The 23564-nt window shown below is 38.6% G+C and overlaps 1 protein-coding gene across 6 annotated transcripts in view; it reads left to right on the top strand.

The window, feature by feature from the left end:
• The first annotated feature begins 1034 nt into the window (after positions 1-1034).
• The window catches only part of GCFC2 (GC-rich sequence DNA-binding factor 2), a 59911-nt gene continuing 37381 nt past the window's right edge, over positions 1035-23564 (top strand). For 3 of the 6 annotated variants that reach the window (XM_049856736.1, XM_049856737.1, XM_049856738.1), the window contains exons 1-7: positions 1035-1390; positions 9868-10017; positions 11586-11810; positions 12890-12987; positions 18123-18238; positions 20218-20404; positions 22537-22660. In XM_049856736.1, coding sequence (XP_049712693.1) covers positions 1132-1390; positions 9868-10017; positions 11586-11810; positions 12890-12987; positions 18123-18238; positions 20218-20404; positions 22537-22660 — 1159 coding nt within the window. In that variant the 5' untranslated portion in view covers positions 1035-1131. Of the gene's footprint in view, positions 1391-9867; positions 10018-11585; positions 11811-12889; positions 12988-18122; positions 18239-20217; positions 20405-22536; positions 22661-23564 lie in introns of those variants that run through there. The other 3 variants (XM_049856739.1, XM_049856740.1, XR_007513614.1) reach the window with 3 other exon arrangements.

The following is a 23564-nucleotide window of genomic DNA, read 5'->3' on the forward strand; positions in this document are numbered from 1 at the left end:
AGACCTGCTCAGTCAGTATCTGCCATTTCCGCATAGTCTGCAGGTGATTTGAAGAACATCAGACTTGAGTAGCCCTCTACGGTTTAGCATGGTGCCTGGGCTACTGGGTGGAAAAAAAACTGTATAATGTAGGGCTGTTTCTTGACGTAGTACCTAAAAGAGCACAGAATTTCCCTCTAATCACAATTATGATCATTTTCCTCACCATTTTAAAATTACAGTCTACTGTTTGGTTTTGTATCAGCAGCTTTATAGTGTGACTTAGACGACATTCATCACAGAACTGGAGAATTCTGAATGGATGGATGGTAGATTGAAAAGCACTGGGCCTAACGGAGCAGCCTAGCCTCTCCCTTACCCATCAGCTGGCTTCTGGAGTTCATTCTAGCCCTAAGGAGCACTTAGTCGGTGGTGGGAAGCTGCTCTTCCAGATATCACAGGTGTCTCTATTTTCTAGTCCTATAAGCCCCGGTAGTACAGTGGTTAAAGCATTCGGCCAAGCCACGGGAGAAAGATGTGGTGGTCCGATTCTGTAAAGATTACAGCCTTGGAAACCTATGGGGCAGTTCTACTTTTTTCCTACAGGGTCGCTGAGTCGGAGAGGACTCAGTGGCAAAGGTTTTTTTTGGTTATGGAATCCTTTTCACATCACATGCCACTATCGTAACAAAAAAAAAACCTTCTAGTGTCCTGAAATTTATTTATCTAGATTTAAAAAGAAAAAGCTCTCTTTGCAATAAGTCATTAATAAATTATGAATAACTGGTCATGCATAGTGCCTGACTCCCAGACAGTTTGCTCACAGAGAGCTTGTGGATGCTTCTCTGTGTGGGACTCAACTCGAGCAGGCTCTGGGAGTCGCTCCGCTATGGTCTAAGAAACCACAACTTGGAAAGAGTACTTTGCATGCCCACGCCTGGGCCCAGGGAACTGGGCTGTCAACTTCATCGAAGGAAGGGAAACACGCATGCGCACTCCTGTTGACCCGGAGGAAGCGGGAGCGGACGCCGCCGCGAGGAATGGGTGCGCGCACGCGGCGGAAGGGCGGGAGCGCGCGCCGATCTTCCAGGACTCGGGTGTGGGAGGCGGGCACACGCGCGGTGGCCGGTGCCCGAGGCCCGGGCTGCTGCCATGGCTCAAAAGCCGAAAAGGACTTTTCGGCAGCGCCGGGCTGATTCCAGCGACAGTGACGGCGGCAGGGAGTCGCCTACAGAGCCCGGGGCGCCGCGGGAGCAGGCGGCCCCGGGTCCTGCGGAGAAAAGGCCGCCTGCAGAGGCGGCGAGACGGCCGTTCAGGGGCCGGAGCCGGGTCTGGGCGAGTTCCCGGCGCGCCGCGAGAGCGGCCCCCTGTGCAGGCAGCGACCCGGGCGACCAAGGCGACTCCGAGAGCGGTGAGGGCGCCCGAGGGGACGTCCAGGCGGGGCGGGAGCAGGTCGGCGGGTGCCCGGAGCCTTCCGGGGCAGTTCTGTCGTCTGCCGCCGGCCACCGGGAGCCCCTAGTCGCAGAGGCAGTGAGCAGGACTCCCTCCCGCCTGAGAGCACTGGCCCGCTGCCTCCATCCCCGTTTTGGGCTCCTTTGGGGAGTAAAAGGAATTCTGTACGGATGGGTGGATGGCTCCTGTGTGTTTGCGTCCCGAGGTGACCTTAACTGATTGTAGCTATAGATCAACACTTGGTGTTTATGAGGAGTTAAATACTGCTGAATATGCTTAAGCAAGCAGGAAAGTTATATGTACCTTTTGGAAACTTGTCAATTCGGAGTTGAATCTTTATGTTTTAGAAAACACTTAGCCAGAATGAATTGTACGTTAGAAGAATCTAAGTGACAGGCTTTGGGACATTCTCTTTTGCCTGTTCTTCTTTTTCATCAGTTATTTGCAAAAACTGGGATGAAAAATAACTGTCGCTGAGTAGCATAACCGATAATAAAGTTAAATATGGTGTAGTGATTTGAGGTACCAGTGAGTTCTTAAATATGGATTTGAGCAGCGTAAAGTTTACGTAAAATGTGCTGTTAATGTGTTTGAATTGGAGTTTAATAAGGAACAAGTTTTTGGTTAATCTTTTCGGTAAAAAATTTTCTCCCTGCTATTACTAGTCCATTAAGGCAATCTTGGTGTTTTCTTAGTCATTGTTAGGACCTTGTATCTGGTGATGGAAGTTTTGATAACTTTTTGTATTTGTTTTTCTACTCTAAAAATGTGTAAGTCATCTAGTTAAACTTTAGCAGGAATAGAGAGCACAAGTTTTCTGTTTGTCTTGCCTTCTCAAGCAGCGGTTTTCTAGCTTTTTGGTTTTACCAAAACCAGTTGCCCTCCAGTCATTACAACTCATAGGTTGGAGTAGAACTGCCCTATAATGTTTCCAAGGGAGTAGTCTTAGTGGAAGCAGGCTGCCACATCATTCTTCCACAGAGCGATTGGTGGGTTTGAACTGACAACCTTTCAGTTAGCTGAGTGCTTCACCACTGTGCTGCCAGGACTCCTTTTTTTTTGTTTGTTTCTAGAACCCCCTTTATACTATTAAAAATGATTGGGGGCCCCTGTGAAGTTTTGGTTCTATGGATTTTATCCATTGATATTTACCATATTTGAAATTAAAACAGAAATGTTTAGTAAACCATTTTTTTAAAAAAAAACTATTGTAAACCCATAACATGGAAGGATAAATAACTTTTTTTTAATATTCTTTTTTTTTGGTGAAAGTATACACAGCAAAATAGGTTCCCATTCAACAGTTTCTACACGTCATGTTCAGTGCGTTGGTTAGTCTTCATTTTGTGTCAATATTCTCGTTATTTCTGTTTTAATTGTTCCACTCCCATTAATGTAGTCTCACTGCCCCCTAAACTTCTCATCTGTGCTTTAGAATAACTTGTCCATTTGGTATCATGTGGATAACTTTTTAAAAAAAAGATTGCAGTTCTCAAGGGTGAAATTCTCTACTTTTTGAGCTAACCTGCTATTTAGTTAAAAAGTGATTTCAAGTGATAGTTTCTGTTCAAGGATTAAAGAGTATCTCAGGGCAATAGTCTTGGGGATACCCTCAGTCTCAGCGGGTTCAGTAAGCCGGGGTTCTTTGAGAATTTGAAGTTCTCTTCCACATTTTTTTTCCTCCCCTTTTTATCAGGATCCATCTATTGTGACCCTGATCAAAATATTTGGTAGTGGTAGCTGGGCACTATCTAGTTCTTGTGGTCTAAAGATAGAGGAGGCCATGGTTCATGGATAATTAGTCCTGTAGCCCAATTCTTTCTCTATTTCTTGGGTTTCTTTCAGTCTCTTTTGCTACAGCAAAGAGAGACCAGTGGTTCTATCTTAGCCAGCTGCTTGCAAGTGTCTAAAGCTTGAGACGCCAAGTAACATTTTTGTGAAAAATAATTATTTTCCAAAAAAATAGAAGAACACCATTGTTTCTCATTTGACAATCTCTTTAATGTCTGGCCTCATGGAAGACAGCTGAATTGTCATAGCCGCTTCTGATTGAGTCTTTTGTGGTATGTGTTGGTTGAAGTATGTGAAGAAGATGAAGCCTTAGATATGTGGTTAGAGGGGTATTTAGTAGCCTTTTTCGATCATTGGCGGTATTCTGCTTTAATACTACAAGAAAACTCAACAAGTAACGTTTTTCAAAGCTTAGGTAAGATACGGAATCTGAAACCATATCAGTACATTTTTTTGTACTCTGTTAAATTAAAATCTGTTGTACCCGTTGTGTATGTAGAATGAATCTTTTACCCGTGCGTGATTGGTAATATTGTGCGTTGACTATTTGGAATGTATTGGCTTGGTGAGTTTGCAGATTTTGCAAATGCTGACACTTTTTATGATACAATACCAAAAAATAACTTGGCTAATGTTACCACTAATATCATCAGTCTCTGAGTATGGGGAAACTGTCAGGTTCACAGTGAAGGATACAGGTTTTTCTGAAATTCAAATTTGCACTTGAAATTTCTAATTCTTGAAGTGATAGGCACGCTTTGTTCATTTTTGAGAAATGATTGTCACAATACCCACTTCTGAATAGCCAGAGTTTGTCAATCCTTCTTTCAAGTAAACTACTTTTCCTCTTCAAAAACAGTAGCTAGTTCAGCATGCAACTCAGTCACACAAATGCTTTTCCTCGAAGCAACCATTGTATTTGAGTGCGCAGCAGAAGTACCTTATGCATACATCCCTTTGGTTGCACAGAATATTAAATAGATGTGTGCCGGAGACGGCCCAAGATGGCAACTTAGTCACACACACCAGTCCGCCCCCTACAGCGAAGAGCCAAGAAACTAAGTGAAACAGATACAGGTAACAGTCTGGGAGCCCAGAACAGCAATTGGAAGGATGAAGAATTAGATCAAACACCAAAGGGAGGGAGAAACTGGATGAAAACTGAGAACGAGGAGATTTATGGACTGTAGGCACCCTGCCAGCCGGCCAGGTGCAGCATGGTCATCTTGAGACAAAGTAAGCACTGTTCCTGGATAAGAAGCACAGGAAGGCAACTTCACAATAGGGAACGGAGATACTGTGTAGACAAACCCAGAGTGAAGCAAGGCGAGCAGAACAGGAACCATATCAAAGGAAGGAAAGTATTGGAAGTCAGGCAGGAGCCCTAGGATCCAAGCAACCATAGAGCAGAAAGAAAGCCAGACAATAGGAGTAAAACTGCTCACTTGCAGTGGAGGCAAGAGATCCCCTCCTGGCCAGATGCTGGGCAGCTCCCCCCTCCATGCATCTGGTCAGGGCTCAGTCCTCATCAAAGGCTGCACTCTGCAGGGAGTACAGCAGCATCCAGGCCAGGGACTGGGGGAACACGCTTCCCCCCTTTTACCGTCTTCTGTTCTCCTGGTAGCCAGCAGTATACCAGTCTCCACCGCCCCCCCTTGCCTGGCAGTCCATGGCACGCAGTCCCACACTGTCCGACCTGCAACCAGAGGCTCGTGCCAGCTTCAGCCATCCCCATGCCGCCACACCCCCGGCAATTGGCAGCATGAGCTCTCACCGACTCCCTCTCCCCTGCCCCCACTGCCACTCCTTCCCGTCAGTCAGCAGTGTGAGTTCCCTTGCCACCAACCTGTTGACCAGTGATCAAAGGAAAAGATCCGTATGATCATCTCAATTGACACAGAAAAGGCATCTGATAAAATCCGACAGCGTTTCCTGATGAAAATTCAGCAAGATAGGAATAGAAAGGAAATTCCTCAACATAATTAAGGACATATATGCAAAATCAACAGCCAACATTATTCTCAATAGAGAAAAACTGAGAGCATTCCTCTTGAGAACAGCAACAAGGGAAAAATGTCCTTTATCATTACTCTTACTCAATATTGTACTGGAAGTCCTAGCTAGAGCAATAAAGCAAGAAAGGGAAATAAAAGGTATTCAGGTTAGAAAGGGAGAAGTAAAACTATCCTTATTCACAGATGGCGTGATCCTACACACATAGAAAATCTCAGAGACTCTACAAGAATGTTACTGGGACAAATAGAAGGATTCAGCAAAATGGTAGGGTACAGGATCAACACACAAAAATTAGTTGAGTTCCTCTGCACTAACAAGAGGACTCTTAAAAGGAAATCAAGAAAACAATACCATTTACAATAGTCCCCAAAAGGATAAAAGTATCTAGGAATAAACATAACCAGGGCCATAGGAGACTTATACAAGGAAAACTATAAAACACTACTGCAAGAAACTAAAAGAGATCTACATAAATGCAAAAACATTCCATGCTCATGGATTGGAAGACTTACCATTGTGAACAATGTCCGTACTACCAAAAGCAATCTATAGATATTAATGCAGTCCCAATCCAAAGGAAGGAGGCCCAGAATAGCTAAAGCAATATTGAAGAAGGTCAAAGTAGGAGGCCTTACACTTGCCGATCTCGAAACTTACTATACAGCCTTAGTAAGCAAAACAGCCTAGTACTTTTTCAATGACAGAGACATTGATAGACCAGTGGAATAGAATTGAGAATGCAGAAGTAAATCCATCCATCTACGGGCAGCTGATGTTCAACAAAGGATCAAAGTCCATTCAGTAGGGGAAGAAACAGTCTCTTTAACAAATGGTGCTGGCAAAAGTGGACATCTGTATCCATGCCTCACACCATGCACAAAGACTAACTCAAAATGGATGAAAGACCTAAACGTTAAAGCTAAAGCTCTAAAGTTCCTGGAAGATAACATAGGACCAAAACTAGGGGACCTAGTATTTGGCATAAATAGCCTATCAAACCTAACTAGTAATACACAAATAACAGAACATAAATTAGATAACTGGAACCTCCTAAAAATTAAAATGCTTATGCACATCAAAAGATTTTACCAAGAAAGTAAAGAGAGAACCTATAGACTGGGGGAAAAAAAAACTTCAATGACATATCTGGTAAGAGTCTAATCTCTAAAATATATAGAAAACTTCAACAACTCAACAACAAAAAGACAAAAACAATGCAATCAAAAAGTGGGCAAAGGAAATGAACAGTTCACTAAATAAGACGTTCAGGTGACTAATAAATATATGAAGAGATGCTTGCAGTAATTAGCCATTAAAAAACCAAAACCAAACCCAAACCCGTCGTTGTTGAGTCAATTCTGACTCATAGCAACACCGTAGAAGAGAGTAGAATTGCTCTCTAGGGTTTCCAAGGAGCAGCTGTGGATTCAAACTGCCGACCTTTTGGTTAGCAGCTATAGCTCTTAACCACAGCACCACCAGGGCTCACATTAGCCATTCCAAAACAAAAACCAAACCCAGTGCCATCAAGTCGATTCCAACTCATAGCAACCCTGTACGACAGAGTAGAGCGGCCCTGTAGGGTTTCCGAGGAGTGACTGGTGGATTTGAACTGCTTACCTTTTGGTTAGCAGCCAGTCTTTTAATCATTGCACCTCCATTAGAGAGATGCAGATCAAAACTACAATGAGATACAACCTCACCCCTTTAAAAATGGTAATGGTCAAAGAAAACAACAAATGCTGGCAAGGCTGTGGAGGGATTGAAACTCCTATGCATTGTGATGGGATTGTAAAATGATACAACCACTGTGAAAGACAATATGGCACTTCCTCAAAAAAGTTAGCAATGGCAATACCTTGTGATCCAGCAATCCCACTCCTAGGTATATATCCTAGAGATAAAAGAGCAGTAACATTGCTGCATTATTCACGTTACTGCATTATGCACAGTAGCAAAAAGATGGCAACAACCTAAGTGCCCATCAGCAGATGAATGGATAAACAACTTGTGGTACATACATACAGTGGAATACTATGCAGCTATAAAGAATAACAAGGAGTCCATGAACATAACGTGGATGAATCTGGAGGGTATTATGCCAAGTGAAGTAAGTCAATCACAAAAAGACAAATACTGTATGGTCCCACTATTATAAAAGTCAAGAATAGATATGCACACAAAGCAAAGCTCTTTGATGGGTACCCGTGATGGAAGGGGGAATCACTTTCTAGATAGTAGACACTTGTTACTGTTGGTGATGGGAAAGGCAATCCCAAATATGAGTGAAGCCAGCACAATTTGACCAAGGTAAATAAAGACACTAAAAAGTACAAGAGAAAAAGGGACAATTTTGGTAAATGCTATAACATATACAATTTTGCAACAACAGTAAAAGCAACCAAAACATATATGTGTGGTTATGTAGGTAGATATGGATACATATATGTGTATAGGAAGGCATATTCAAGTAAATGCACTTGCATGGATGGGTATATCTGTAGGCATATGTCCGTACACATTTGTGCATGCTACATATATATTCACATATATAGCAAATCACATAGGGGGCACAGTTACAGAGGTTCAACATATCTAGACAACTCACGGATTGGTTTACTGGGTCAAGGGGCTTGGGACCATAGTCTCAGGGGACAACTTAGTTAACATAGTTCACAAAGATAATGTTCTACATCTTCCTTTGGCAAGTAGTGTCTGGGGTTTTAAAAGCTTGCGAGTGGCCGTCTAAGATACAACTATTGGTCTCTACTTGAATGGAGCAAAAGAGAATGAAGGAAATCAAACACTCAGAAAAGAAACTGGTCTACAGGACTCATAGCCCACACGAACCACAGCCTCTTCTAACTTGAGACAGAACTAGGTGGTGCCTAGCCACCACTACCGACCGTTCTGACCAGGGACACAATAAAAGGTCCTGGATAGAATAAGAGAAAAATGTAGAATAAAACCCAAATTCTTGAAAAAGGCTAGGCTTACTGGACTGATAGATAATAGAGGAACCCCCAAGACTGTCACCCTAAGATACTCTTTAAACTCGGAGTTGAAGCTATTTCTGCAAATCACTTTTCAACCAAATAATAGATTGGCTTATAAAATGAACAGTATCATCCATGAGTAATGTGCTCCCTTAAACAATTAACTGTTTGAGGCCAAATGGTCAGTATATACCCAGAAGCAAAGACAAGAAGACGAGGAGAAGGGAAGCTAGATCAATGGAAACAGAACAAACAGAATGGAAGTAACAGGAATGCTGACACATTATAAAAATTGTGACCAATGGCACTGAACAATTTGTATAAAACTTGTTAAAGGGGAACCTAATTTGTTGTGTAAACTTTCACCTAAAGTACAATATTATTTTAAAAAATTAGATGTGTGCTCAAGGGTCAAGATTTAATAGAAATATATTTGTATTGTTTCCTTAAGGACCTTCTTAAGTAAAACTGGCTTTTTGTTTTGTTTTGCTCTGTTTTCTTGCCAGCGATAGTGGTCAAGAATATAACTACTGCTACTACAGATTGGTGTCACTGCCTTGATTCATACTAAAGGGGTCAGCAGTTTTATCTGCCACCGCTTTTGCTCACTTATGTAGATGTCAACACATAAAAAGGGCATGTAACATGTTAATATTATGATGGAAGTGGTTTTGACTTCACGGGTCCCAGGGACCTCCAAAGGGTGATGGACCACACTTTGAGAACCACGGCTCTGATGAGAGCTGCAGCTGTATTCCTTCCTCCTCCAAGTTATGATTTTACTCCTGAATTATCTAGAACTGTATGTAAGTCTTCTACTTAAGAATTACCTTAAAGGTAGAAAGTACTGTTTGTGTAACCTTATGTTTTAAGGTTATTTGTAAAGATTGTACAATAATTGTAAGCTAACAAATCCTTTCTTGTTGATAATACCAAGAATTCCTTTACATTTTGTTCATTAAATTCTTATAACACCCCTGTGGATGTTATCTTTATTGAGCAGATTAATTGAAACTAATGAAGTAAATGACCTTCCCATGATCTGAGTGAAGACCACAGTGCTCATGACATCTTGCTACCAGCTATTGAAATACGATATGATGAGAGCCTAGATTGGGCGGAATTAGTTTCACAACCTTTATTCTTTGATTACTAACTTTGTGACTTGGAGCATGTTCTTTAGCCCCTCTAATTCTTAGTGTCCTCATCATTAATAACATTGACTTTACAGAACTGTCACTATTGAATGAAATAAAACATGTGAGATAGGTTTCAGTGTGCCTGGCACATAGTAAGTATACATGAAAAAAAATCTCTACTTGTTCACTACCACTATTTTCTATTCCAAATATTTGTTAAATTATTGTGCTTTTTTTTTTTCTTCTGTGTTCCCTTTCCTCATCTCATTGCATCCTTTGTGAATATTTCATTAGTTAAGTGGATAGTACAAATAAGGTAAGTTTTTATACATTTATTAGACCATTCATGGGTTTCAGAAAGAGTGGAAGGCAGAGAAAGGCGTGTTATGTTTACTTTAGGTACAGAGTAGGATTAAAACACCATATAATACCTAAGCCATATGTTGGTCATAATTCGAATTATTCATCCCAGTGTCTTGACTCTTTCTTGTTAGATTCCGAAAATGCCTTGTTAGAATCCAGAACAGTTGATCTCTCAGCCGATGAAGAGAATGGGACACATCACTCCTCAGAAAGTGAGGATGACCAGAGTTCATCTTCCGACAACTCTAGCTCTCCAGAAGAAAAAGAGTTTTCATCAGCAGGTTGGTAATATTTGTAATTTCAGTTAATAACTTTTTTCTAACGTCAGTATTTTCTGTACCGGTGGTTCTCATTATTGATGACATAACAAACTCTAGTGAAGTATGGGGCAAGTAATTTGTTAATAATGATTGTCCAAGTGCCAAAATTGACTGTTCATGTCAAATGTAAATGAAATGACAAGGTGAGCTGGTAGTTTGTCATACCCATAGAACACAGAGAGCGATAACCTAATATCTAACAACTGGTACATCTAAATGTCTCACATTTGTTTACGTGGGACTCACCACAGGACCTTGGAGCTTTACTTGGTTGTGCTCTAGTTATAGACTGTTTCTCACATTGGCAAAGTGATTAAGAGCTCGGCTGCTAGCCGAAAGGTCAGCAGTTAGAATCTACCAGCCACTGGTTAGAAACCGTATGGGGCGGTTCTGCTTTGTCACTGTGTCACTATGAGTCAGAATCAGCTCGATGGCAGTTATATTCCTGGATGCCCACAGAGGAGGTTCGGGCCATAGTACATGTAGTCCCCAGTTTACAGTGGGGTTTTGTTCTGATGACTCCATCATAAGTTGGTTCTGATGTAAGTCGGATACCTCAATTTTTTTTTTAGTTTTCATTATTATTGCCTTGTATTATCAATATCTATATAAATCTGATCTTTATTTGTCTTTGGGGGTTAAAAACATTACAAGTAAACTTACAGATGTATTTTACTACATACATACGTGGAAAAATTCGTAAATTATAAAAATTTACTCTGATGAAGAAGCATTGGACGACATCAGCATTTTGTCCGTTGCGGTAATAACTCCACATATGGAATGTTCTGGATCACCTGGATTATCCCTGGGAATGGGGATGGCATTCCTCGTCAGAAAGTTAGAGTTGTCTGTGTGGCCCTTTTCTATTTTTTATGTATTTCGCGGTAACATCTCACTGATTGCCAAATCTGTTGACTTTAGCACAGCGATCAGTGTTTGGGTCCGTGTTTTCAAACAGCTGAAGCCCCTGATTTAACCTAGAAAAACTCCCGCTAATTCTTTTTTGTAAAATTTTTCGACAGCTTCTCTCTTCTCTCTCACTGTGTGTTTCTTCTTCAGCATGTCTTCCTCTTCAAAATCTGCTAAGTCCTAGTCTGTGAATCCCTCTTCTTCGCAATCTAGGAGATGTTCCACACTGGCAATATCAAGTTCTAAATTCAACGTTTTTGCCATACAGACAGTATTTCCACCGGTCTTGTTCATCATATTATCCTGATCAAATGCTTGCAGCATGTTCACATAACTTAGCAATTTTCTTATATCCCCTGCATGCATTTTCCCGAAACTGGAATGTTCTCAGTATATTTTTGGATACTTCTAGATTTGATTCATTTCTTTAAATTATATTTAATCTCTATCAAATTAACTTAATTTCTTACTTTACTGATGTAGATTTTGTGCCATTTATTAAGTTTTATGCGTGTATCAAAATAGTGAAAAAAAATGGGAAAATGGTGCCTTTTGTCTAAGTGTGAAGAATATTTTTTTTGGAGTTTGGTTTTCAGTATCCTCTCTGTTTCGTTCAGTTAGGATCCCTGATGCAGCTTTCATTCAGGCAGCCCGCAGAAAACGTGAACTGGCCAGGGCCCAAGATGACTACATTTCTTTGGATGTGAAACAGACCTCCACCGTCCCTGGTATAAAGAAAAGCAGTGATGAAGATCTTGAGAGTGAACCTGAGGACCACGAAGAAAGAATACTATTCACCCCAAAGCCTCGAACACTTAGAGAAAGAATGGCTGAAGAAACAAGTATTTATTTATCAGTGCATAAACATAAAGGCATTTTTATTATAATATTGTGATAAAATCCCTATAGAAGCTTAGATTAGTGTCATATCGTAAAAGTGTTGATGTTGATTTTTATGTAATATCAGTTTGGTCAAAGACATTATGACCTCTAAAAGTTCATGTCTGTGGGTATATGTAATATTTACTATTGCCTATTTAACAATTTAACAAGTTTAAAAAATACATCGTATAGTGTCTTATTTTTCAAACTTTGAAAACCGTCATTGTCACCTCATAAAGATTTAAAAAAAAAAAAACACAGGCATCTACAGAGCTTTTAGGCGTTATGTGTTAAAATCTTCCCTATTCCACTAGATGTCCTCTATCAGTAATCCTTAAGTCTCAAAAAAACTGTTTTCACATTTCTTCTTTATAAGCAAGAATATGCATTTTGCCCAGGTTTTTGTCACTTCAAAAAATATTTTTTCAGAATGAGAATTTTGTTTCCTTATAATCCAGAAATTATTAAGTTATTTATAAATGTTTGGATTCTCGGTTAGGGATTGAGAGCTCCTTCTTTCTGTTTTCCATATATAGGGCTGTAGTGTTTTGAGTGGGACAGTTTGGTGGTAAGAGTACAGGTGCTGAAGTCAGATCACTGAATTCAGGTCCCAGCTTCAACACAGCCCTCGGACAAGTCACTTAACCTCCCAGCTTCTGAATTTCCTCATTTTATAAATGAGGGTACTAATAGTGGTTTTTCCCCTGGACTGTCATGAAGGATAAATAAGTTACCATATTTTTGCACAAATAACATGCGCCTTCTACGTTTGTTAGCCGCACGCTTCCCGTTTTTTTACAGCAGTATGTAAGTGTGCTATGCTAATTTTTTTTACAGCAGCATGTAAAAAAAAATTGACATGTCGGGCTTATGAAAGAGGGCGTGGTTGGCAAACAAACGTAGAAGGCATAAAAATACAGTAATACATGTAAAATGCTCCTAAACCTGCATATTATAAGCCCCCAAAATGCAAGCTGCCGCTAATGGAATGAAAACTATTGAATGTTTATATGTGAATTTTTTTTTTTTTTTTTTGTAGCAACTAGAAATGAAGAAACAAGTGAAGAAAGTCAGGAAGGTGAAAATCAGGATATTTGGGAACAGCAGCAAATGAGGAAAGCAGTGAAAATCTTAGAGGTAATAGTTTTTATACCGTATGTATTAGTTTCTTGTGGTTGCCATAACAAATAGTGTACACTAGAGGTTCCCAAACTTTCTCATTCTTGGAGCCCTAGTGTTTTGCTAATTTTACTATTGTTCCCCAGGCCAGAAGAAATACCAAAACAATTCCATTTATTAAATAGGTTCAAGAAATTCAATAAGGTTTATGTCTTAACAACTTAGTATCCAATTAGGTAAAATAATACGGATAAGTTAAAGAAACAATGTTTATTTTTATTTTTAAATAACCACAGTTACTTACAAATGGAATAAGTGCACTTATTAGACACTGCGTGACTTCTCAAACCTTAGAATCAGATTAGACACTGCCAGCCTCATTTCCTGATTTTTATATGGTACTTGTGTTTTATCACGTCACTGTTAGGTGCAGTTGAGTCAGTTCCGACCCATAGCGACCATATGTACAACAGAATGAAACACTGCTCAGTCCTGTGCCGTCCTCACAGTTGTTATGCTTGAGCCCATTGTTGCAGCCACTGTGTAAATCGTCTCATTGAGGGTCTTCTTCTTCTTCACTGACCCTCTACTTTAGCAGCTGCCAAAATCCCAGCTTCACAAATACTTCATCAAAAGGAATGTAGTTCAATCTAATATTGGGACTTTGAACTGATGAGAACTAGCAGTCCAACAGATGTTGAGTATTGCTGTTCCCCTAAAAAATTTAAAATATCCCACAGGGATATTTTAAATTTTTTAGGGGAACAGCAATACTCAACATCTGTTGGACTGCTAGTTCACAGGGATACCTTGGCACACAGTTTGGGAACCGTAGTGTGCATTAATTTTAATTCGGATTCTTTTACTTGACATACTCCTGTTTTTACATAGTTATAGAACAACCAATATCTAATATCTCCAAAATACTTATTGGAGCCAATGAATCGTCATTTTCTTAACCGTTCCTCCTTTTGGTGACCATTTTAGGTTATTTCTGATTTGATTTTTCTTCCCTGTTAATAATATCAATCCTTTTTCACTTCTTCCCTCCTTTTGTTTCTTTTGTTCAGATGTGCTTTTGAGCTGTTAACTTAGGATAACTGCTAAGCGTGATACTGCTCATCAAAGGCAATGAACATATTTTATGGCACTTAATACATTTTTCTCTAATGCTTTCTAAGGAAACGTAGAACAATCTGTAATGCCGTTGATATTATGAAAGCGTTTCACCACAGCCTTGCCTTTAGGTGCAAGCTTAGTTGGTGGAAATGTAATCTCAAGCTTACTTGATTGGCATTTTTTATTACCAGCATGGGTGGATTCACTGATTCCCTTACTGAGGATCTGGTACATGCCACTGCATCAGTTTCCTGTGGCTACTGTGACATACTTGGTGACTTGAAACAACAGAACTTTATTCTCTTACCGTTTTGGAAGCTGGAAGTCCAAAATCAAGGTCTCAGTAGGGCCGTACTCTTTTCGAAGACTCTGGAGGAGAATCTCTTCCTTGCCTCTTCTGGCTGCTGGTGGCTGTTGGCATTCGTTGGCATGTGGTCACATCTTTCTCTCCACCGTCTTCTCATTGTCTCCTCCTCTTCTGTCCCCAAACTCCCTGTGCTTCTCTCTCATAAAAATACATGTAATTGCATTTAGTACTACCCGGATGATCCAGGATAAGCATCTCCTCTCAAGATTCTTAGCTTCATCACATCTTTTGCCACATAAGGTAATATGCACAGGTTCTGGGGATTAGGATGTGGACATATTTTTTGAGGGCACCGTTCAGCCCACTACGGCCACTTATGGTGGTAGGTACTGAAATATGCAGTCCTAGTTGGGGAGAGGCAGCTAAACAAAGTAAGTATAGTGTGATGTTATGGGTTCTCTGAGAACTCCTGAGGTGGCACAAAGGATCAAAGGAGTGGTCAGTTTTACAGGAGGGAAGATGCATGGAGAGACTTGGAAAAGCCTCTGCCAAAGTGATAATACTTGAACGGGTCTTTGAAAAAATGTTTATGATGTGAGGAATTAGAGATGAAAGCATCAGGAGCAAAGGCATAAAGGCTTGAAACAGTCTGATTAGCTTGGGGATTTTCAGATATGATCGGAGTTAGATGGGAGACTTAGAAAATTAAGGTGAGAAATGATGATGCCCCATATATTTAAAATTATGAAAAGTATAGTTAAGCCAATGAGTTGCCTGAATACCTGCTTCACCTCTTTACATGTCTTTGTCTAAACAGAGGTTCTCCAGGACCATTTGAACATTCTAAACATGACGATGGTAGGCAGTCATCAGGCAGAGGACAGTAATGTGAAATATACCATGTTACAAGACGTATTAGTTAGGAATGTGTTCTTCTGCAAGTAACAAAAAACTCAAATAACAGTGATTTAAACAAAAGTAAAAGCTTTATCTAGAAACCCTCCAGCAGACTTCATTTACTTTTCATTGACCAGAATGAATTTATGGCTCTTTTGTCATGGAAAAGTAGTATTTAGCTTTTGGGAAATAGGCATTGGTTTAGCCAGACAACTGTGTCTACCACCCAAGGTGATATTCACCAAGGACTGTTGATTCTTCAAAAACTGCATGACTTTTTAAGATTACATTATACTGTAAACCAAACTAGTTATAAAAACATTGAGAACTAAGCTTTTGTGAAAATACAAGATTTTGTGTTTGGCTTTCGTATGTGAATTATGATACAATTTTGCAAAACCAGTGGCTTACTCATTGGAAGTACCATTTTTTTTTTCAACAACATAAATGGTGACTATACATGTGGACCTCACCAGATGGAAAACACAGAAATCAAATTGACTACATCTATGGAAAGATATGATAGAAAAGCTCAATATCATCAGTCAAAAGAAGGCCAGGGGCCAGTTGTGGAACATACCATCAATTGATCATATGCAAGTTCAAGTTGAAACTGAAGAAAATTAGAGCAAGTCTAGGAGAACCAAAATATGACCTTGATTATATCTCACCTGAATTTAGAGACAAGAATAGATTTGATGGATTGAACACTAATGGCCAAAGACCAAACCAGTTATGAGATGACATCAAGGACATCATACATGAAGAAATCAAAAGGTTGTTAAAAAGACAGGAAAGAAAGAAAAGACAAAAACGGATGTTAGAAGACGCTCTGAAATTTGCTCTTGAATGTAGCGTAGCTAGAGCGAATGGAAGAAATGATGAAATAAAAAATCTGAACAGGAGATCTCAAAGGTTGCCTCGAGAAGACAAAGTATTATAATGAAATGGGCAGAAATCTGGAGTTCGAAAACCAAAAGAGAAAAACACTCTCCGCATTTCTCAAGCTGAAAGAACTGAAGGAAAAATTCAAGCCTTGCGTTGCAATTTTGAAGGGTTCTGTGGGCCAAATAATGAATAATGCAGGAAGCATCAAAAGAAGATGGAAGAAATACACAGAGTCACTGTAACAAAAAGAACTGGTTGACATTCACCCATTTCAGGAGGTGATCGAGAACTGATGGTACCGAAGGAAGAAATCCAAGCTGCACTGAAGGTATTGGCAAAAAAAAAAAGGGGGGGGGGGGCGGGGGGGGAGGCTTCAGGAATTGATGGAAAACCAATTACGATGTTTCTACAAACGAATGCACTGGAGGTGCTCACTTATCTGTGGCGAGAAACTTGGAAGACAATTACCTGGCCAACTGACTGGAAGATATCTATATTTGTGCCCATTCCAAAGAAAGGTGATGCAACAGAATGCAGAAATTATCAAACAATATCATTAATATCACATACTAGCAAAATTTTGCTGGAGATAATTCAAAAACAGTTGCAGCAGTACATCAGTGGGAAAATGCCAGAAATTCAAGCTGGATTCAGAAGAGGACTCGGAATGAGGGATATCATTGCTGATGTCAGATGGACCTTGGCTGAAAGCAGAGAATACCAGAAAGATGTTCACCTGTGTTTTATTGACTATGCAAATGCATTTGACTGTGTGAATCATAACAAATTATGAATAACATTGCAAAGAATAGGAATTTCAGAACACTCAATTGTGCTCATGCAGAACCTGTACATAGACCAAGAGGCACTTGTCTGAACTGAACCGGGGAATACTGCGTGGCTTAAAATCAGGAAAGGTGTGTATCAGGGTTGTATCATTTCACCATGCTTATCCAGTCTGTATGCTGAGCAGATAATCCACGAAGCTGGACTATATGAAGAAGAACAGGGCACCAGGATTGGTGGAAGAATCATAGAATCTTTAACAACCTGCAATATGCAGATGACACAACCTTACTTGCTAAAAGCCAGGAGGACTTGAAGCACTTACTGATGAAGATCAAAGACTATAACCTTCAGTATGGATTACTCAGGATAAAAAAAAAAAGCATAAAGGAAACAAAAGTCTTTACAACTGGCCCGATAAGCAACATCATGATAAACGGAGAATACTGAAGTTGTCAAGGATTTCATTTTATGTGGATCCATAGTGAATGCCCATGGAAGCAGCAGTCAGGAAATCAAATGATGCATTATATTGGACATATCTGCTGCAAAAGACCTCTATAAAGTGTTGAAAAGCAAAGTAGTCACTTTGAGGACTAAGGTGCGCCTGACCCAAACCATGATGTTTTTAATTGCCTCACGTGCATTCGAAAGCTGGACGTAAATAGGGAAGTCTGAGGAAGAATTGATGCCTTTGAATTATGGTGTCAACAAAATATTGAATATACCACGGACCACCAGAAGAATGAACAAGTCTGTCTTGGAAGAAGTACGGCCAGAATGCTCCTTAGAAGTGAGGATGAGGAGACTTTGTCTCATGTACTTTCAACATGTTATCAGGAGTGACTGCAACCCTGGGTTTAAACATAGCGACAATTGTCAGGATGGTGTTCCCTTCTGTTGTATAGGATTGCTGTGAGTCCAAACTGACTCGATAGGACCTAACAACAACACAACAGTGTAATTTAAAGTTCTAAATTTTAAAACTGAGGGTTTTAAAAACTTTTTTTTTAAATGTTTTGTTTTCACGTAGAGTTGCACAGGCATGGAATTTTTGTGCTGGCGGGGACCTTAGCTGCCCAGTCTCCTTTCATGCTCTTAACATTTGTAAGGTAAATTAAATGTTAAAAAAATGTAAATTTCATATTATTTCTAGGGAAGAGACGTAGACCTTTCTCACAGCAGTGAATCTCAAAAAGTGAAGAAGTTTGATACTTCCATTTCATTTCCACCAGTAAATTTAGAAGTTATAAAGAGGCAATTAAATACTAGGTAAGTAACGTTCATTTTGAAGTTACTTTTGTCCTAGATATTTAATAGTAAAACAATATAAATAATAAATGGGTTTATAGGTAGAAATAGCATCTCCTATGTTAACATAATTAACACATTAATTTCATTTTTGTGTGTCTTTAGTCTTTATAATAGATACATATTACCTAGTTAAAATCAATAATCATAAAATTCCGCTGCTTTTACTTAACATGGCCATAAGCCTTTTTCTGCCTGGTTAAATAGCCTTTAATTTTCTAAAAATACCATGTTTGTCCATATAGTTGATATATCATAACTTACTTGAGTACTTCTGTTAGACATTTTGATGTCGGAATTTTCTCAGCTATACTTTTTTTTTTTATACATAATGAATGAACATTTTGTTCCTATAGGTCTTTTAGTCTGTTAAATAATTTCTTAACTTTCCACAGGAGGTTGACCTTGGCAGTGGGTATACATATTTTTATGACTCATGGTAAAAATTGTCTTTCTGAAGTATGGCTATCTTTTATTTGTTGTTGAGTGCCTTCGAGCCTATTTGGATTCATAGTGACCCCGTGTGATGGAATAGAACTCCCCATATGGTTTCCTGGGCTGTAATCTTTCCAGCCTCAGGGTTGGTTTGAACCGCACCAACCTTTTAGTTAGCAGCAGCCAGTTGCTTAACCAGGGCTCTTTCAACATTGTTATCTTTTATTTTACTATTTTTAATACTTCTCTCTTAAATAGTATTAATCGTAATATAAATGGCATTTTTGCTAAAAACAAAGCAAGCCCATTATAGGTTATTTTAAATATATTTTCTCTTGTACTGCTTAGGATCTAGTGTGTGTCTTTAGGCATATGAAGGAATGTGTATGACAGTGAAAGTCTTAATTAGCCCTATAACAGTTTGGTACAGGGGGTTTGATTCTCCTGCCAAAGCAAGTAATTGTAAAGAGCATTTCACTGCATGTCAGTATTTTTCTAATACCTGGAAATAGGTTCAAAATTCTTTTCCCCAGTATCTTTTCTATAAATCAGCTTTAAAGTGGCTTCATTCCTTAATGATATTGCAACTAAAATGTATTTGCTGTAGTTGTTCATTTAAACGTAGATTTGATGTAGAAAAGGATGTTTTGTAACATTTCTTAGAGAAATAAAATTAAAAAATCTGTAGATATACCGACTTTTAGATATTGTGTTATCTCTGTATTCTAGGGTGCTGACAAACTATCAGTCCACCTTGTTCTATCTTTAAGGCTTTGATAGAGTCAAACATTAGTGGAAAATGCATTCCAGATGTTTTCAAAGAAAGTGTTTCTTATTCCTCCATTGCCACATACACATAAGGGGTCACTGAATTTTAAAAGATAAGCAGAAATTGAATTGTATTTTACTGTTTTTCATGTAGTAACAGTTGATACATGTAATACTCACAGGAGCTGAAAGGAAGAGGGCTGTTTTAATATCAGGAGAGAGACATGTGGGGGCCATGCAGCAAGAGAAGGAATGGGATACTCCCTAAGGAGTGGTAGATTCTAACAACAAATAAAACAAAAACCAGAAGTCGCAAAACAGATACATTGTACCGCACCATAATATACTCACGGTTCTAATGCCAGCTTGTTCAGATCGCATTATGCCAAAACAGACCACAGACTACGTCTTGTTTCAAGTATAGAAACACTGATTGCTCTAGCAACTCATGTAGTTTACAAATTCTCATCCATCCCAGCCTAGACCACAGTTACTAGCTTCTACTTTAAAACTACCCTGATAACTCTTGTCTGTAGACACGTACACATGCCCTTTACTACCTTTCTGCTTTTGAGACCCGTTCCCATGTGATGCTCTCCATTGCTCAGCAAGTCTCATAAACCCAGGTTCCTGTAAATCAGCAGCTTTGAAAAAAATTCCATTAGGTTGCTGCTTATTATAGTAGAAATCGAAATTTGAAAAATAAAGCAGTATTTATTTTTATTTTATTTGTTTAGATTAACGTTATTACAGGATACTCACCGTTCACACCTGAGGGAATATGAAAAATACATACAAGATGTCAAGAACTCAAAGAGTACAATCCAGAATCTAGAGAATTCATCAAATCAAGCTCTAAATTATAAATTCTATAAAAGCATGAAAATATATGTGGAAAATTTAATTGACTGTCTTAATGAAAAGGTACATGGCTATAAATATTTACATTATTTTCTATTTCTGGACAATCCCCTTTACAATCTGGTTAAAAAAAAAAATTAAATCCTAAAACTACTTTCTTCTAGTTTTTTTTCCCTACACATTATTGAGATATATAATATTAAGTATTCCCCTAATGATGGACCTTTGAGTTTTTTTTTTCAGTGATGTTACTATTTTAAATAGCACTGTATACAATTTTGTGTATGATTTTTCTGTATAAAATTCCATCTGTTTATAAGAAACATCCCTAGGAAGTGAATTAAGGAAAATAGTCTAAATATTTTTAAGGCTTATAAAACATACTGTCAAATTGCCCTCCAGAAAGATTGTGTCAGCTTTATTTTATTAATTTACTCAATTTTTTTAAAACAGGTTTTGTTTTTATAGATTATATTTCCATACAAAACAAACCCTTTGTTTTATTACCTATCTTTAGTTTCTCTTATGACTTATTTGTTCATCACTTTTGCATTGGTAATCTTTTTGATTCTTGGTAGGGATTTTCTTTTTTTTTTTTTTTTTAACTTATTTGATGAATTTTTTTAATAGCTTAAAGATTCTTAGTACTTTATCCAATTTGGTATAGATAAAAAAAACTTTCCAGTTTGTCTTTTGATTTTGTTCATGATGGTTTTTTGACATTCAGATGTTTTGACATTTTTGTTACCACATTTGTCCATCTTTCCCTTTATAGGTTCTGTTTTTGTTTTACAGATACGAAGTCCTTCCATTGGGGTCTTCAGTTGTCTTTTTTTTCTTTTTTTAAGTAGACTAACCATTTTTAGAATAAGTTATGCTGTACTTTTCATGTTTATTTTTATTTAGATTTAAATGTTGCTAAACGATGCATGCTTTCTCCTCTATTGTTGGTTTAAACTGGCTGTCTTCTAGTATCACTTGGTAGTTACTTCTGTTTACTACAATGTAATTTTCTTTTTTAATTCATCTTTGAGGTGAATTATGCTGATAAAATCTCTTCAGCCGACACATTAATATAATCCATAGCCAAAGCTGTGCAGCGTCATGGGTTTGGGAGGAATTGTTACCCAAGAAGTGTAAAAATACCAAGTCCCTCTTTCTGCCCCCACAACTTTCTTACCTGTCTCTGATTAGATCTCTTCATTCTTTAGTTTTTCTAACTTCACCAGTTCCCTCCAGCGCCGCCTCCAGTCAGCCCTCTCAGCTTGTGAGTAAATGCTGCACCTAACATTTCCCCCTATAATCCTGTCTCAGAGGAAGGCCAGTTATTCCTCTTATCTAAGGCTACTTCCTCCATCTCCCTGGATCCATCTTATTGGGTTTCAATATTTATGAGATTTATGGCTGTTCCAGTACTATAAGCTGATTTTCTGTTTCTAATATTAAAAGTATTAGCTGCTAGGTTTGTTGCTCACAGTATTTTATAATTGAGATATGATAGTATTGAAGATGTTTCTTTATATGAGAATTAAATGTATACACACACACATATATATGTAAAACCAAACCCACTGCTGTTGAGTCAATTGTGACTCATAGTGACCCTATAGGACAGAGTAGAACTACCCCATAGGGTTTCTAAGGCCTTAAATCTTTACAGAAGCAGACTGCCATGTCTTTCTCCCACAGAGCAGCTGGTAGGTTCGAACTGCCAACCTTTTGGCTAGTAGCCTTGCACTTTAATCACTGTGCCACCAGGGCTCTATATGTGTGTGTGTGTGTGTGTGTGTGTGTGTGTATACGTATACCAAACCCATTGCCATCGAGTCAGTTCTGACTCATAGCAACCCTATAGGGCAGAGTAGAACTGCCCCATAGAGTTTCCAAGTAGCGCCTGGTGGATTTGAACTGCCAACCTTTTGTTTAGCAGCCATAGCACTTAACCACTATACCCCCAGGGCTTCCATGTATAGGTAGATCGATAGATTAGATTAGATAGATAGATGTACATGTATATATCTTCTAAGAGTTACTTCTTTTATGTTTTTGTTGTTAGATGCTATCTAGCCAGTTCCAACTCATAGTGATCCTATATACAACAGAAAGAAACAGTCCCCGGTTCACCATCCTTTTTTATACTTGTATATGATTCATTATTCATGACCTGAAAAATATTACTTATATATGTATTTCAGATTATCAGCATTCAAGAAATAGAATCATCCATGCATGCACTCCGTTTAAAACAAGCCATGACCTTTGTGAAACGCAGGCAAGATGAATTAAAACATGAATCAACGTATTTACAACAGTTATCACGTTAGTATTTTTCATGTTGAATATAATTTATTATCTTTAAGTTAAATTATCAGCAAGAGATTTAAATTTTTTTTATTCCTGCTCTTAAAAAATGCGCTTTGCATATTTTTCCCCTAAACTTTCACCTATCACCTTCCAAAAACCCAAAACATTTAGAGCTAAGGGTTCAAAATGTCTTAAATTAATTCTAAGACTAAAAATGAAAAATTTTAATATCAAACTATTTAGTATTTGAGACAAAATATTTGTATGGCCCTAATGGTTATTTTAAGATAGTTCACATAAACCTGTAGGCTGCTGTGTCAGAGACCTAACGTTAGAAGGTTTCCAGGCCCTTACACAGATTGGTTAGGGAGATGAAAAAAAACTGGTGGGTTTCAGTATAGATACATCTGTAAGTTCTCATGGGAGATTTGAATGCTTCCTCATAGTTCTCACACTGGTTTTGTATTTTTAGAGGTGTTATTGCCAAGGGGCAGTGAAAGAGGTGAGAACATAACCAAATAGCCAGTAAAGCAGAGTGACTTTCAACCACATGGCAACTTGTTGGTCATAAATTATGTGTACATGTGAAACTAGGAAGGAGCCCTGCTGGCACAATAGTTAAGCTTTCAGCTGCTAACCAAAAGGTCAGCGGTTCAAACCCATCAGCCACTCCACGTGAGAAAGATGTGGCAGTCTGCTTCCATAAAGGTTACAGCCATGGAAACCGTATGGCGCTGTTCTGCTCTGCCCCGTAGGGTTGTTATGTGTCAGAATTGAGTCCAGGACAATGGGTTTGATTTTGTTGTTGTTGTTAAGATAGGAAGTAATATGAATAACGTACTGGTAATACAAATATTTTCAGCATTTGGCTACAGGGACAAAAAAAAATTGGTGAAAACTGTTGAAGAAAATTTCATAG

Source organism: Elephas maximus, chromosome 17 (genome assembly GCF_024166365.1).
Source record: "Elephas maximus indicus isolate mEleMax1 chromosome 17, mEleMax1 primary haplotype, whole genome shotgun sequence".
Taxonomy (NCBI): Eukaryota; Metazoa; Chordata; class Mammalia; order Proboscidea; family Elephantidae; genus Elephas; species Elephas maximus.